Here is a 16,877-nt window from a genome sequence, read left to right on the forward strand (position 1 = left end):
GTATGTTTTGTCATTTGATGAACTGTTTTTATATTTAATAAAGTGAACTTTTTGTATAGACGACAAAATGTATTATTAGTATTTTTCTGATATTTTCCTTTCTTTGGAGGGAATTTAAACTCTCATATTTTCTTGATGATATGCTATTTGGACAGAGAGTGTCCCTAATTAAATTATGGTATTTTTGTATATCCACATTCCTGGCTATGTATTCGTAGTTTTAAAGTAGTAGAATTAGTAGTTTTGCAGTAGTAGTTGTGGTTTTGTAGTAGTTTTGTAGTAGTAGTAGTAGTTTTGTAGTGGAATCAGTAGTAGTTTTGTAGTAGTAGTAGTTTTGTAGTAGTAGTAGTAGTTTTACAGTAGTAGTAGTAGTATTAGTAGTATTCTTTAGTATTAGTACAAGTAAACTTACTAGTATAGCAGTAAACTTACCATTATCATCAGGGTAACATTTTTCCATCGATGTACTCTTTTTCTTAAAACAATCCCAGAGTCTAATAATGAAAAGCCTTTGCCTTGATTATCTAAGTATATTCTCCTAACTTCTCCTAAAAAGGAACATTCATGCTGTTTAATTACACGTCCATATTCATCTTGTGTTGGCTCTTTGAAAGATCTGCAATCTATATTATATTCAGACAGCTGAGAATTCACAAAAATGTTAGTGCATTGGTCTGATGACTGCATTGAAGTGATCGTATCCTGACAGATTGTAATTGGGTTGATGGTTGTGGAAGATTCCGGTAAATCTGAATCACTGAAGAAGGTTGCAGACCTACCAGGTAGATCAGGATCGGAGGATATGTGAAGATCTGGGGGTGAGGTCGTGCTCTGTTGAGATGAATTTTGTAAAGTGGTTGCACGTGACTTGTGTAAATCATATTCAGAGACTGTATGGAAGTTTGAATAGGCAACGCAGTGACGAGAAGCATCAGAAGTAGATATGTTCTGATGACAGGTTGAGCTCCGGTTGCTGGGGTCATTAGCGTTGTCCATATACTGATTACATTGATTTGGAGAATTTTTTGTTAATTGATTTATGCCATTAGGAAGATCAAAAGTGCACTGAAAGGAGGATCCATGAGAGGATTCCATTTCTTCAGTTCGTGAAGATGTGGTTTTAAATTCATAAATTGGATCTTTTGTGCGCGAATCAGATATGTCAGAAGCTGAGACATTTAAGGATTGGTCAGAGTTAATGTTGCACAGTAATGGTTGGTTTTCAGTGTTTATTACACATTGTTTCCTTAAATCAGGAAGAGGAGTTTGGCAAGATGGATCAGACGCATTTGTATGAAGGTCAGATGTTTCATAAGAATTGGTTAGGAAATGATGGGATGGAGTTGGAGAACATGTATGTTGGTAGGAATTAAGAAGTGAAGGTATATTTTTGTATGAATATAAAGAAATGGTTGTGCACTGATCAGATGAATCTAGAGCAATAGTTGTGCACTGATCAGATGAATCTAGAGCAATGGTTGTGCACTGATCAGATGAATCTAGAGCAATGGTTGTGCACTGATCTGATGAATCTAGAGCAATGGTTGTGCACTGATCACATGAATCTAGAGCAATGGTTGTGCACTGATCACATGAATCTAGAGCAATGGTTGTGCACTGATCTGATGAATCTAGAGCAATGGTTGTGCACTGATCTGATGAATCTAGAGCAATGGTTGTGCACTGATCAGATGAATCTAGAGCAATGGTTGTGCACTGATCAGATGAATCTAGAGCAATGGTTGTGCACTGATCAGATGAATCTAGAGCAATGGTTGTGCACTGATCAGATGAATCTAGAGCAATGGTTGTGCACTGATCACATGAATCTAGAGCAATGGTTGTGCACTGATCAGATGAATCTAGAGCAATGGTTGTGCACTGATCAGATGAATCTAGAGCAATGGTTGTGCACTGATCAGATGAATCTAGAGCAATGGTTGTGCACTGATCACATGAATCTAGAGCAATGGTTGTGCACTGATCACATGAATCTAGAGCAATGGTTGTGCACTGATCACATGAATCTAGAGTAATGGTTGTGCACTGATCACATGAATCTAGAGCAATGGTTGTGCACTGATCAGATGAATCTAGAGCAATGGTTGTGCACTGATCAGATGAATCTAGAGCAATGGTTGTGCACTGATCAGATGAATCTAGAGCAATGGTTGTGCACTGATCAGAAGAATCTAGAGCAATGGTTGTGCACTGATCAGATTGATCCAAAGAGTTGGTTGTGCATTGATAAGTTGGATGAGCAGTGGTTGTGCACTGAACAGGTGCATCTGGAGAAATTATTGTGTACTGATCTGATGAGTGTGGAGAAGTGGACTGCTTTGATAAGGTAGAGCAGTTGATCACACACTGGTTAGACAAATTAGCGATGTTCTTTGTCCCTTCGTAGGTTAAATGAGAAGAGGTTGTTGTATACTTATCAGATAGGCCTCCAGAAGTGAACCCACAGTCATGAGCTGAATCTGGCGTAATAACTGGCCGATAATTGGCTAGGTCTGAAGAAGTGATTGTGCACTGGTGGGACAAGTCAGATGACTTGTTTTTGCAATGATTGGTTAAATCAGAAAAGTAAGTTGTACATTGTTCAAATGGATTTACAGAATTGCCAGTGTGTTGGAGTGTTGAATCCGGACTCGTAGTCGAACACTGATCTACTGTATCTAGACATTTGATTTTGACCTGGTCAAGTAATTGTGTTATGTCATGTTTGCATGGGTCAGATGGATCTGAACTGGTCATTGTGCACAAGTTAGAGGAATCAGATGAGTAGAGCTGATGAAAAGAACCATTTTTCCTCTTGTAGGTTGAATCAAGAATGGACGGTGTACACTGGTTAAATGGATCTGGAGCAATATTGTAGCAGTTATTAGATGAACCTGAAGAGGAGCTTGTGAAAAGTTCCGGAAAATCAGGCGAGTTGTATTCAAGACGGCTGGTAAAGTCAGATATATTTAAAGATGTACTGCAATTGAATGCGAAATCAGAATTAATGATTGAACATTGATCAGATGTTTGTATAGAATTCAAATTGCCTTGGTAAGATGAAAGTGATGTGTTATTTCTGTGATGAAAAAATGGATCTGAAGGTGTTGTTGTGCAGAAGGCAGAGGAATCAGATGATTTGTTTGGGTCCTTGTAGGTTGAATTTTGAGAGATGCTTGTGAACTGGTCAGATGTTTCAAGACAAGTGATTGTGCTCTCAAAAGATGATTCTTGAACTGTAGTTCTGAATTGACTGGAAGGATCTAAAAGGCTTACCATGGAGTGGTTCAAATCTGAAATGGTGACTGTACACTGATTAGGTGAATCATCCAAGGTGATTTCGGACAAATTAAATGAATTGCTTTTCGACTGGTACAACGCATGAGGACGGGTGCTTTGCCATTTATTATGAAGATCTAGAGAAATGTTGTTGTAATGGTCAAGTGAATGTACAGAGATGGGTTTGCACTGGTGGGAAATGTCAGGGAAATTCTTCAGGTTCTGGTTGGAAGCATCAGGAAATGTAGATGTAAACTCATCAAATTCACATGGAGAGAAAAATTTGATTGGACTGGATAAAGAAGATTCAGACAAAGCACATGTGGTCTTGTTGGCCCGGTTAGAAGAGTTTATGGAGAGAACAGATCTGATGGATATTGGTGAACTATTAATTTGTAGACTTTCATTACTTTTCATTTTAGAACTTGTGACACTGTCATTGTGGTTTCTGTTTGACCTAGCTTGCAGCACAATCTCAGATGAGTCTTCCTTTTCTGGAAATTCTTTCTGAATTGTTGTCCCAGAGTTTTTGGCATGTGAATGAACTGGTTTCATTGTTATTTCTATGATATTAATTTTATCCCTTCTGCAATGCTTGTTAACACTTAGATTATTTGAGGAAATCTGGTCTTCCTGGTCGATGACAAAGTAATCCTCCTGGTGTTCTTCTGGGGGTTCATGTTTAGCATGATGCTCATCAGCCAAAGCCGATTGTCCAGTATCATTGAAATCTTTTATGATACCCTTGCTAGAAATTTTCCTTGCTATTCCATCATTAACAGTAGCAGAACCAGTAGATATTAAGTCACTTTCTGAAGAAACACTATTAATCTCATAGCATTGACTACTACTTAGTTCTTGAGGTGTCAATGACTGTTCAGAATATTCCTTTTCAGAACAAATGGTTAAAAGAGCTCCGTTTTTTTGGAATTCAAGCTGATCTGTAATATTGTTTCTTAAAATGTCAATGACTCTAGCATTCCAATCATTATTTTCTATCCTACCAATAACAACAATGTTTGAGCAAATTTGAGGATGATACTCTGGATTTTCTAAATCTTGTGAAGCTAATGTTGGTATATTCGGTTGAGGAGATGGCTGGCTATCTCTATCAGAAGATAATGTCTTCAAATAACGTTGAGATGGATTGTTCATATCCTCAATACTTCTACTTCCAAGAGAAAGGCTGTCTCCATCAGAAGATAATGTCCTGCAATAACCTTGAGATGGATTGTTTATATTCTCACAACTTATACCTTCTAGACATAGACTGTCTCCCTCAGAAGATAATGTCTTGAAATAACCTTGAGGTTTGTCCATATTCTTACTATTTTCATCTTGTAGAGATAAGAATGTAACTTTACTGGAGTTGATCCCTAAAGGGCACATACCCGTAATGCCCGAAATGCTATCATATTTTACTTTCGAGCTTGCATTGTCATTAAATGATTTACTTGCATTACTTTCTACATCTAATTTCTGATTGTTCTTGTTGTTAACTGTTTTGAGGTAAACTTCATCTTTCAGTGTTTTATCATTTGCTGCTTCACCTTCACATTGATTTTCTTCTTTAAAACCATGGTGAGACATCTTTTGGGTTTGATCTGCATAGCAGGCAGCATGTTTCACAGTAATATCATCACTTGTCTTATTATCTTGAAGTTCATTGAATCTTATGTCATCTGTCGCATTGCTTACATGATCTGTTGGAACATCTATAAATGTTTGAGAAGTGACTACATCCTGCCTGTGAGGACCATTTATCTGTCCTTTATGTTCTGTATTTTTCAGTATGAATGTTTCTTCATCATTTTTTCCATGACCAGTTTGTATATAATCACCTTCCTTGGTGGATTCTATCTGTTTGACGTTTCCAGGTTCTAATTTCATTCCAGACAGTTTTCTGTGTTTTTTAGCGGGGTTTGGTACATTCCATACTTTGCTCTTGAGCAGTGTATCATCTGTCATTTCCATTTTTAATCTGAGCTCTTGTCTAAAATCGAAAGCAAATGTACGTTGTTTTCTTTCATAAAGATTGGAATCAGCGTAAAGATCTTCATGATCATCTGCTTTTCTCTCAAGATTGGCTATCTGTTCAATGTCTTCTGAGCAGTTTTGTGTCTCCAGATGTATTCCATTTGTTCCATCGCTGTAGAGATCCGAGGTGACATTGTCATGAGGCTCTTTTCCACCCATGTCCAAAACACCTTCAGGTAGGTCCAAACCTGGTTGGGCCAATTTTTTGGTTGATTTTATTCTTAGCTCCTTTCCTTGACAGTATGTTGATGATGAGCTTGGATGGTCTTTAATTAAATCAACATTGCCCTTTGGATTAAAACCAGTACTTGTGAGCTGTGGTGGGGAAGTCTCACTGACGGCAGTTTTTATGCCATGGTGATGACTATGAATCCCTCCGGATGGTAAGAGTTCAGCAGTATTGTCAATATTAGACTCCATAGTAAAGCGATGTAACGAAGTCTCCACTGAACTCTCTGCGGTAATGATTGATTCATGGAATTCCACTTCCTGATGAAGACTTTGGCTAAATTCATGATGGTAGATGGCTTCATTTGTTGTGGCGACACTAAAAATACAAAAAGTTTTCAATAAATTGAAAGATTTCAACTTAAATCAGGGCTTTAGTTGGCATTTAGGCTGCCATAGGCACTTTAAGTGGTCACGCTCCTTACTGATACTCAGTTTGAATTATGTCCACATGATATCTGTTAAAGGCAGATCTGCTATGTAATCCATTTGAAAAAGCGCTAATTAAACACTAAAAAGAAAGAACATCTGCACCTGCTGAACATATGTTCAGTTTTCTGAGCTTCTTTTAACATGTTCAGGTTTTTCTAGGCAGATGCGGGCTGCTATTTTTAGGTTGGGGGAGCCAACATCCATAACCCCTTACAAGCCTTAGAATACCAGCCCCCAGCTGTCTGCTTTAGCAAGGCTGGTTGTCAAAAATGGAGGGACACCATGCCGATAGTTTAAATTATTTATTTAAATAATTTAAAAAAACAGCGTGGGAACCCCTCTAGTCTTGAAAACCAGCCTTGATGAAGCTGACAGCTGAGGGTTGCAGCCCACAGCTGTGAGTTTTGCCTGATTGGTTATCAAAAATACAGGGGAACCCATGCCGTTTTTTTAATAATTATTTATTTACAACGCAGTTGCCGGCTAATGAATACACCCATTAGCCGCTCCTCCTCTCGCTGTTATTAGGGGCAACAGGTGTCCGATGATGGGAGCTGTAGTCCCATCCGCTGACACCAGTGACCGGAGGAAAACTTTATACATCCGATTACAGCTGAGCGCTCACGCTGTCTTTTGACAGCGTGGGAACCGCGGCTCTCTGACAGGAGGGGATGATTTCACTGCCAATCACATGCGGTGTTTGCAAATGGCAGCATGACAAACACCCGGTGTTCAGGGAGCCGGACCCAAACAGTAATGTCCCATAACAAGGAATCACAAAGTAGCTTTCACGTGCCAAAGCAGATTTAACACGGACTTCCTGGTGAAGTCAGTGGCCGAACGGTAGGTGTTCGGTACGGAAGCTGAACTTTACTGAATTCATACACATTATACTAAAGTTGGCAGAACCCAGAGATAGACAGAAAGTCTAATGATTGTAAGGGAGATTAGGATCCAGCATGTCCGATTTGGGACTGCGGATCCTTTTGCTTTGTAAAAGAAAAGCACACCACCAGAGATGTTCTCTTATAGGGAACACAAGAGCGCTCAACAAAGTAAGAGCTACTGTGTATGGGAGAGTTGGGTGAGATAGCTGCCAGCCAAATGGTGGGACCGCTGTCTATAGTGTATGGATGCTTTAGACAAATACTTGTTCAGCTGACATATATAGCTTCATTCAGACAGCTATATTTTTAGTTTGGCACGCTGACCCTATAATGATCTACTATCAGGTCTAATATATTAAATATTGCTACATCTAGATGACTACGTCAACAGAACCACTGTCGGTACACAACTACATCACCAGAACCATCGTTAGTACATCACTAAGTTTAGTACAACGAGCACTTGCAATGTCTAGTCAGCCCAATATACAATTGTGCTGCATGAAATTTCAGCTCCCAGTATGTCTTTAACAATGGTAAGGATATACTAGGAGTTTTTGTTACCAGCCATCATGAGTGCGCGGCCATGCAGGAACCACAGTACTGACGAGGCGCAGGCAGTAGCACTATTAAATAATTAAGATATTTTTTAACTTTTGGGATATATCATGTTTTAGCTTCATTAATTATGAGCACATTGGTGTGAGTCTGGGTCCTGAGAACCCCACCACTTAGAAATGCACAGGTTAGGAGACAGGATTATGACTTTCTATGGCATCCGCTCTGCTCTGGGATACATGATCATATTTTATTAGTTTGGGTAATTACACATACAACAATACCAAATGGGTACATTTTTTAAATTTTTGTATTCACATTTGAGAAAAAAGGACGGGTGATTTAAACTTTTATATTTAGTTAATATAAAAGATATTAATATATATCGTAGATTCATGTCTCTTAAAAGGAATGTAAAAAAGTGCAAACATATTAATATATAGGAGCAAATGTTGAAAGGAAATTAATTTGATGAATTATGACGAAAACTCATATGGCATCAGGGTTTGCAGAGGTTATATGAGTAAGACCACGTTCACACATTCGGTATTTTACATCAGTATATATAAACAAACACCAGGAGCGTAACAATCACAGTAAAAGTATAAGGGTATGTGCTCACATTGCTGATTTTACTGCGGATCAGCAGCGGATTTGGCCCTGCAGATCAGCAGAAGAATCTTCTGCGTTGTACATTACCTTTATATTCTATGTAAAACAAAAAACGCTGTGCACATGCTGCGAAAAATTCGCAGCATAAACGCTGAGGGTTCATTTCTGCAGCACGTCAATTCTTCGTGCGGATCTGCAGCGTTTCTGCACATATTGACTTGCATTGAGTCGGGCACATCCGCAGCAAAATCACAGGTCTAAAAGAGATCTGCGGTTTTGCTGCGGATGAAACGCTGCAGATTGGGAGGAGGAAAGAGTGTGGGCGGTGACTGTGCATGTATGGTGTGTAGGCGGTGACTGCGTGTATGTGTGTGTGCGTGTCTGTGGGGCTGTCCGGGGGGTCTGATGGGACAGTGCAGAGTGTCTGCGGGCTGTGCGGGGGGGGTCTGCAGGGCTATGCGGGGGGTCTGCGGGGCTGTCTGGGGGTCTGTTGTCCCATCGGGCTATGCCTGCTACAAGGAGAGTGAGTGACACATTAGCCAATGATGGAACAGTAGTAGTCCCATCATCCGGCTAATGTGTTGAATGTAAAAAACAAAAACCCAAAAAAAAAACAAACATACAGAACATACAACATATAGCATACAAAACATACATATAACATACAACACATAACATAGAGTATATAATTACCAATCACCTAATCCCCGAAGCCCTCGTCTCCTTTAATAAAAATAAAACAATAAAATAACCTATACTTACCTTACGTAGTCCAGTTAATAATGAGGGTCCCACAACGATCTTCGGTGTAGAACACTGACATCAGGTGTAAAGTGAGAGCCTGAACTCAGGTAACCTCAGTGATGCACTGCAGGAGCCATTGTCTCCTGTCAGTTCATCACTGGGAGGCCCTATAGAGCAGTGACATCACCTGATGTCACTGTTCTATAGGAGAAATCGTCGTGGGACACTCGTTATTAAATGGACTGCGTCGGACAGGAAGTATACAGTTGGTTTATTTTTTTACAGGAAACCGTGGGCGTCGCTCGGATATGGGCGTGTAATAAAAATATGAAAACTATGTTGTGTTTTATTTCATTGAAATACTTTAGTCTTATGTGTGTGTTTTTTTAACCCTTTCAAACTAGAAGATTAATAATGGATAGGTGTCTTATTGACACCTGTCCATTATTAACCGGGCTTAAGGTCACCTTACAATAGCAGGGTGACATTAACCCCTTATTACCCCATATCCCACCGCTACACGGGAGCGGGAAGAGAAGGGCTGAGTGCCAGAATTGGCACATCTTAGAGATGCGCCATTTCTGGGGCGGCTGCAGGCTGGTATTTGTAGCCGGGGGGGGGCAATATCCATGGCCCCTTCCTAGGCTATGAATATCAGCCCGCAGCTGTCTACATAGCCTTTCTGGCTATAAGATATAGGGGGACCCCACGTCATTTTTTTGGGGTCCCCCTATTTTAATAGCCAGTAAAGGCTACGCAGACAGCTGCGGGCTGATTTTCATTACCCGGAAAGGGGCCATGGGTATCACCCTCTTCCCAGGCTACAAATATTGGCCCCCGGCCGTCGGCTTTCCCCCTTTGGCACAGAAAATTTTGCGGGAGCCCACGCCATTATTTTTTTTCATTTTTTTTTAAATGAAACATATTGTTCATTAATAAACACAGATATGGATATATCTATGGAAATATCTATGGATATATCTACGGACATAGATATATCTATAGATATTTCTATAGATATAGATATATCTATGGATATATCTATAGATACATCTATAGATACATCTATGGATATATCTATAGATAGATATATGGATAGATATATCTATGTATCTATCCGATATCTATCTATCTATCTATCTATCTATCTATCTGTGTATGTGGTTTAGACAAAGGTAAATGAGGAGTTTGGACAGAAATGACATCACAAATCTTTTTTTTTTTGTTAAATAACATATCTTTATTTAGCTTACAAAAACGCATACAAATCTGCATGAAAAAAGCGCATGAAAAACCACATCAAAAACGCACCTGTGTTTTCTGCCAAGAGATGCGGATTCTGTGCGGAAAAATTTGCAGACAAATCCGCAACATGTGCACATACCCTAATACAAACACATCACCACTTCTGTATTTTTCACCCAGTCCTGGTTTTGACTTACAAATACTGAGGTAAAATACTGACCAAATACTGAACATGGCCTAAGAGGAAGGAGTTATATGTACACTACATGTGAAACATTTTTGCAAATATTTTTCATATATTCTTCAGCTAAATCCCTAGTTTCAGTGATTACTACACTCATAACCAACAGAAAGTAATTTAAAAAAAAAACCACAGAAAAATATGGACATAAATTAAATTTGTAGGATCAAATATCTAACAATTGGCATGTGCACATGTATTCACCCCTTTTGCATTGAAGGCCCTAAAAAATTCAGGAACAAGCAATTACCTTCATAAGTCACATGCTTAGTGAAAGGAAGTCCACCTGTGTGCAATCTAAGTGTCATATGGTCTGTCAGTATATACACTTTACCTTTTCTGGAAGGCCACGGAGGCTGCACCACCATTAAGAAAGAGGCACCACTAACCAAACACCACCATGAAGACCAATGAGATCTCCAAACAATTCAGGGACAAAGTTGTTGAGAATTACAAGTCAGGATTGGGTTATAATTAAATATCCCAATCTCTGTTGATCCCTTGAAGCACCATCAAATCCATTATCATCAAATGGAAAGAACATAGTACCACAACAAACCTGCCAAGAGAGGATCGCCCACCAAAACTCTCAGCCCGGGCAAGGAGGGCATTAATGAGAGAGGCAGCACAGAGACCAAAGGTAACCTTGAAGGAGCTGCAGAGTTCCCAAGCAGAGACAGGAATATCTGTTCATAAGATCACCATAAGCCATACACTCCATAGAGGAGGCTTTTATAGAGGAGTGGGCAGAAAAAAAGCCTTTGTTACACAAAAAAATTGTAAGCCTTGTTTTCAGTTTGCCAAACAACATGGGGGAGACTTCCCAAATGTCTGGAAGAAGGTGCTGTGGTCAGATGAGACCAAAATTGACCTTTTCAGCTACCAAGGTAAATGCTATTTCTGGCAGGAAACCAACACAGCTCATCACTCTAAGAACACCATACTCACAGTGAAACATGGTGGTGGCATCATCATGCTATGGGGATGTTTTTCGGCAGCAGGGACAGGGAAAGTGGTTCTAATTGAGGGGAAGATGGATGCTGCAAAATACAGGAATATTCCTGACAAAAACTTCTTTGTCTGTCAGTGATTTGAGACTGGGACTGGGGATTGCCTTCAAATAGGACAATGTCCCAAAGCATACTGCTAAAGTACCAATCGAGTGTTTTAAAGAGAAATATGTGAATGTGTTGGAGTAAAGACCAGACATTAAAGGGAATCTGTCACCCCATTTTTGGCCTATAAGATGCGGCCACCATCAGGGGCTTATATACAGCATTCTGTAATGCTGTAGATAAGCCCCTGATGTAACCTGAAGATAAGAAAATCAAGTTAGATTATACTCACCGGGGGGCGGGGGCGGTTGCGGTGGGTGTCGCGGTCCGGTCCGGCGCCTCCCATCTTCATGCGATAATGTCCCCCTTCATACTTCTGCCGGGAAAGGTCAGAGAGGTCCGGCACCTGCGCACTGCAGTACTTTACTCTGCCTTCAACAGGGCAGAGAAAGTATGCCTGCGCAGGAACCGCGGCAGAAGTAAGAAGGAGGATGTCATCTCTAGAAGATGGGAGGTGCCGGACCGCAACACCCATCGGACTGGACCGGATCCCCGGGTGAGCATAATCTAACTCATTTTTCTTATCTTTCAGGTTACATCGGGGGATTATCTACAGGCATTGTCTTATTTGAAGGCAAACCTCCGTCCCAGTCTCAAATCGCTGACAGACAGAAAGAAGTTTTGGTTAAGAATATTCCTGTATTTTGCAACAGAGAATTTGTGGTCAGACTTGAAGATTGCTGTGCACCAGAGGAAACCATCTAACTTGAAGGAGCTGGAGCAGTTTTGACTTGAGGAATGGTAAAATATCCCAGGGGCAAGATGTGGAAAACTCAGACAGACTTATCCAAAGCGATTTGCAGCTCTAATTACCACAAAAGTAAGCTCTACAAAGCATTGACTTTAAGGGGGTGAATAGTTATGCACACTGAAGTTTTCAGTTACCGTATATACTCGTGTATAAGCCGACCCGAGTATAAGCCAACCCCCTAATTTTGCCACAAAAAACTGGGAAAACTTATTGACTCGCGCATAAGCCCAGGGTGGGAAATGCTGAAGCTACTGGTAAATTTCAAAAATAAAAATAGATACCAATAAAAGTAAAATTAATTGAGGCATCAGTAGGTTAAATGTTTTTGAATATCCATATTGAATCAGAAGCCCCATATAATGCTCCATACAGTTCATAATGGCCCCATAAGATGCTCCATACAAAATACACCCCATATAATGCTGCACAAAGGTTAATAATGGCCCCATAGGATGATCCATAGAATAATATGCCCCATATGCTGCTCCATAAAGGTTATGGCCCCATAAAATGCTCCATAGATTATGCCCCCATAAGATGCTCCATAGATTATGCCCTCATAAGATGCTCCATAGATTATGCCCCCATAAGATGCCCCATAGATTATGCCCCCATAAGATGCCCCATAGATTATGCCCCCATAAACTGCTCCATAGATTATGCCCCCATAAGATGCTTCAAGGATTATGCCCAATATGCTGCTCCATAGATTATGCCCCCATATGCTGCCCCATAGAATAGGCCCCCATAAAATGCTCCATAGATTATGCCCCCATAAGATGCTCCATAGATTATGCCCCATAAGATGCTCCATAGATTATGCCCCCATAAGATGCTCCATAGATTATGCCCCCATAAGATGCTCCATAGATTATGCCCCCATAAGATGCTCCATAGATTATGCCCCCATAAGATGCTCCATAGATTATGCCCCATAAGATGCTCCATAGATTATGCCCCATAAGATGCTCCATAGATTATGCCCCCATAAGATGCCCCATAAGATGCTCCATAGATTATGCCCCCATATGATGCCCCATAAAATGCTAAATAGATTATGCCCCCATATGACGCTGCTGCAAATTACAAAAAATATGACACTGAACTCTCGTCGCTGGGGGACAGGTGCCGGTGTCCTGAGCAGGCGGCTCAGGGCCCTAGCACCTGCGATATTCACCTTTCCCTGGTCCATCGCTGCGCCCGCACTGTCTTCTGGGTCCTCTGTCAGTGACATTCAGGCAGCAGAGGGCGCAGCGTGCACTAACTGTCATCGCGCCCTCTGCTGCCTGAACGTCACTGACAGAGGACAGGGAGGGCAGAGCAGCGTGCAGCGATGGACCGGGGACAGGTGAATATCGCATATACTTACCCCCTCCTGGCGCGGTCTCTGCAGCCCCTGCGTCTCCGGCAGCTCTTCCTTCAGCAGTCACATGGCACTGCTCATTAAAGTCATGAATATGCACATATTCATGACTTTAACGAGCGGTGCCACGTGACCGCTGATGGAAGGCGTGGGAAAAGCAGGGGGGCTGCAGAGACGCGCCAGGGGGGCAAGTATGATCTCTGACACCCCGCTCCCCCTCCCCCGCCGACCCAAGGTATATGACTCGCATATAAGCCGAGAGGGGGACTTTCAGCCCAAACAATGGGCTGAAAATCTCGGCTTATACGCGAGTATATACAGTATTTTGTCCTATGTGTTGTTTGCTTCACAATAATAAGAAAACCAAACGTTGACAGTTGTAGGCATGCTCTTTACATGAACTGATGAAAACCCTAACATAAACAGTGAAATACCTGGTTGAGAGGTAGCAAAACATAAAAAATGCCAAGGGGGATAACTAATTTTGCAAGCCACTGTGTATATGTATATATATGATCTCTGGTCTTACTTGGATGTGCACTTGTTCTTGATTTCATTTGCAGATCTTGTGACAGTCTTATTAGGAAGATCTTCAGAAATAAAAGAAAATATTCAAGTTACTAAAAGTTAGTACATAAAAACTTTAAGGAAAAGCATTCGCGCTTACAAATACAGATACCAGCTGCCTTTAGATTTAATAGCCTCTGACAATTCCTACAAGACATCTTGAAAATGCAACATGGAAAGTGTCTACTAATGAAAGGTACGGGGTGATCATTCGCAACCCATTACGGATAACATATACTATTTTACCTGTCTCTGTGAGCAAACGAAGGTTTTAGCTGAGCAGCCAGACATTACAACACAAAGAGAGCACCAGACAAAAACAAGCTGACGAATTCCATCGTCAGCTCTCCTGGGTCTCAGTCTGTGCTGAAGTCTCGGTTTCCAACTCCATCAACCACAAAAAAAGCTAATGCTGGAATGCAAATTATGTAAAGAACTATAAAAATATGAGGTCAGATAAAGAACAGAGATTACGATTTTGTATCAGGAAAAAGAGCCATGAGAATTACTATAAGTATTATTGGGAAATCACTAAAGCATATGCTTGTATTAGACAATTAATATGAGCTCTTGTTAACAAGAGTAAAGACCCCTAATACACAGTGGATTGAATAAGGATAAACCCACCAATATCCTGTAGTATATAAGGGGAGTCATATACTCTTCCGCAACAGATGATGCCGAGGGAGTAAAGGATCTAACCTGTTGGATCCCAACATCCATTAGTTGTGTCCTCTCCAAGATATGTCACTGCCAGAGATGTCTGGCAGCGTCTCTCTCACAGAAGAGCACAAGAGCTCTCGGCCAATCTGAGTCATTGTCCCAGAAAGCCGGCAGGGGAGGGGGAGCGGTGGAGCAGTGGGTGACAGAGGCAGGAGCCGGCAGCTGTGGCTAAAGCCTGTGCGGCTGCTAAGGAGAAATGAATATTCATTACTCTTATAGTGCGTACAGTGACAGCGGCAGCCACTGGCTTCCAGAAGACATCCGATCCTACTCACCTGTAGTAGGGGCCCAGATTGGGGGGTGGTCCACTGCTTACCGCGCACAGACGACACAGACGAGACGGAGGCAGATTTTCGGGTACAACAGGTCCGAGTTTATTGGTCGTCCTCCTGACGACTGTAACCATACACCGCAGCACCTTTACAGCTCTCCGTATTCAGGCCCGGGTACCTGCACCTGCCTTCTGTCGTTGTGACGTTCCTCACAGCTCTTTCACTGGGGCTGCCTTAGGCCTATCTACCGCCAGCGTTTCACCAGTCCGAGGTCGTCAATTTGGTACCCCCGGGGCCTCGTCTGTTCTGCGGTTCTTCATGTCGGGGCCACCCCCCTGACTTCTTTTCTCCTCAGTCCCCTGGTCGAGCTCTCCACTGCTATTCGTTCTCCTTCACTGTCTCTTCTCCTCCTGAGTTCCTCCTGGGACTGGAACTCTCTGAAACCCTGTCCTGTCCTATTTATCTCCCTGCTCGGGAAATCCCCTCCTGTGTTCCTGTCTCCCCGCCCCCATGAATAAGCTTCGTAGCCTTAAGCTACTGTCAAGTCCTGTTCTCATGCTCCCTCCTGCCATCTTGTGGTCAAACTTAGGTACTGCAGTCCTTTTCCATATTCCCCAGCTGTTTCCCTTCTGTCATTACAAACATCCGTCTACAGTGCACAAACCGTCCCTTCTCCCTACAGACAAGTCCGTCTGTCAGGTTACCTTCCCTACACACCCTCCAGCGTGCCCTCATAGCATCTCGTTAGTCCCGACGCTCTCGCAGCATCTTGTGGTGCCGGCTTCCTGCAGTTCTTCATGTGCTGAGCGATCATGTGGCACCGCTCATTAGGTAATGAATATGCACGCATCTCCACTCCCATAGGCGTGGAGCACATATTCACTACCTTAATGAGCAGAGCCACGCAATACCAGGACAGCAACGGGGGGAGCCACGCATACCAGGACATTGATGGGGGGAGCCATGCATAGCAGGACAGCTACGGGGGAGGCACGCATACTAGGACAGGACGGGGGAGCCAGGCATACCAGGACAGTGACGGGGGAGCCACGCATACCAGGGCAGTGACGGGGGAGCCACGCATACCAGGACAGTGACGGGGGGAGCCACGCATACCAGGACAGTGACGGGGGAGCCACGCATACCAGGACAGTGACGGGGGAGCCACGCATACCAGGACAGTGACGGGGGAGCCACGCATACCAGGACAGTGACGGGGGAGCCACGCATACCAGGACAGTGACGGGGGAGCCACGCATACCAGGACAGTGACGGGGGAGCCACGCATACCAGGACAGTGACGGGGGAGCCACGCATACCAGGACAGTGACGGGGGAGCCACGCATACCAGGACAGTGACGGGGGAGCCACGCATACCAGGACAATGACGGGGGAGCCACGCATACCAGGACAGTGACAGGGGAGCCACGCATACCAGGACAGTGACGGGGGAGCCACGCATACCAGGACAGTGACGGGGGAGCCACGCATACCAGGACAGTGACGGGGGAGCCACGCATACCAGGACAGTGACGGGGGAGCCACGCATACCAGGACAGTGACTGGGGGAGCCACGCATACCAGGACAGTGACTGGGGGAGCCACGCATACCAGGACAGTGACTGGGGGAGCCACGCATACCAGGACAGTGACGGGGGGAGCCACGCATACAAGGACAGGACGGGGGGAGCCACGCATACCAGGACAAGGATGAGGGGACAATGCATGCCCAGTTTATACTCGAGTCAATAAGCTTATCCAGTTTTACGTAGCAAAATTAGGTGCCTCAGCTTATTCTCGAGTATATACGGTAGGTCACAACT

At 42.8% G+C, this 16,877-nt stretch overlaps 1 protein-coding gene across 1 annotated transcript in view; it reads right to left on the minus strand.

Annotated features, from left to right (window-relative positions):
- The window catches only part of LOC141059694 (uncharacterized), a 57,226-nt gene that overhangs the window by 29,835 nt on the left and 10,514 nt on the right, over positions 1-16,877 (minus strand). The window contains exons 3-4 of the mRNA XM_073555808.1: positions 14,022-14,082; positions 433-5,863 (exon numbers count right to left, since the gene is read on the minus strand). Coding sequence (XP_073411909.1) covers positions 433-5,863; positions 14,022-14,082 — 5,492 coding nt within the window. The remainder of the gene's footprint in view (positions 1-432; positions 5,864-14,021; positions 14,083-16,877) is intronic.

Source organism: Dendrobates tinctorius, unplaced genomic scaffold (genome assembly GCF_039654945.1).
Source record: "Dendrobates tinctorius isolate UK_male_01 unplaced genomic scaffold, ASM3965494v1 ptg000230l, whole genome shotgun sequence".
NCBI lineage: Eukaryota > Metazoa > Chordata > Amphibia > Anura > Dendrobatidae > Dendrobates > Dendrobates tinctorius.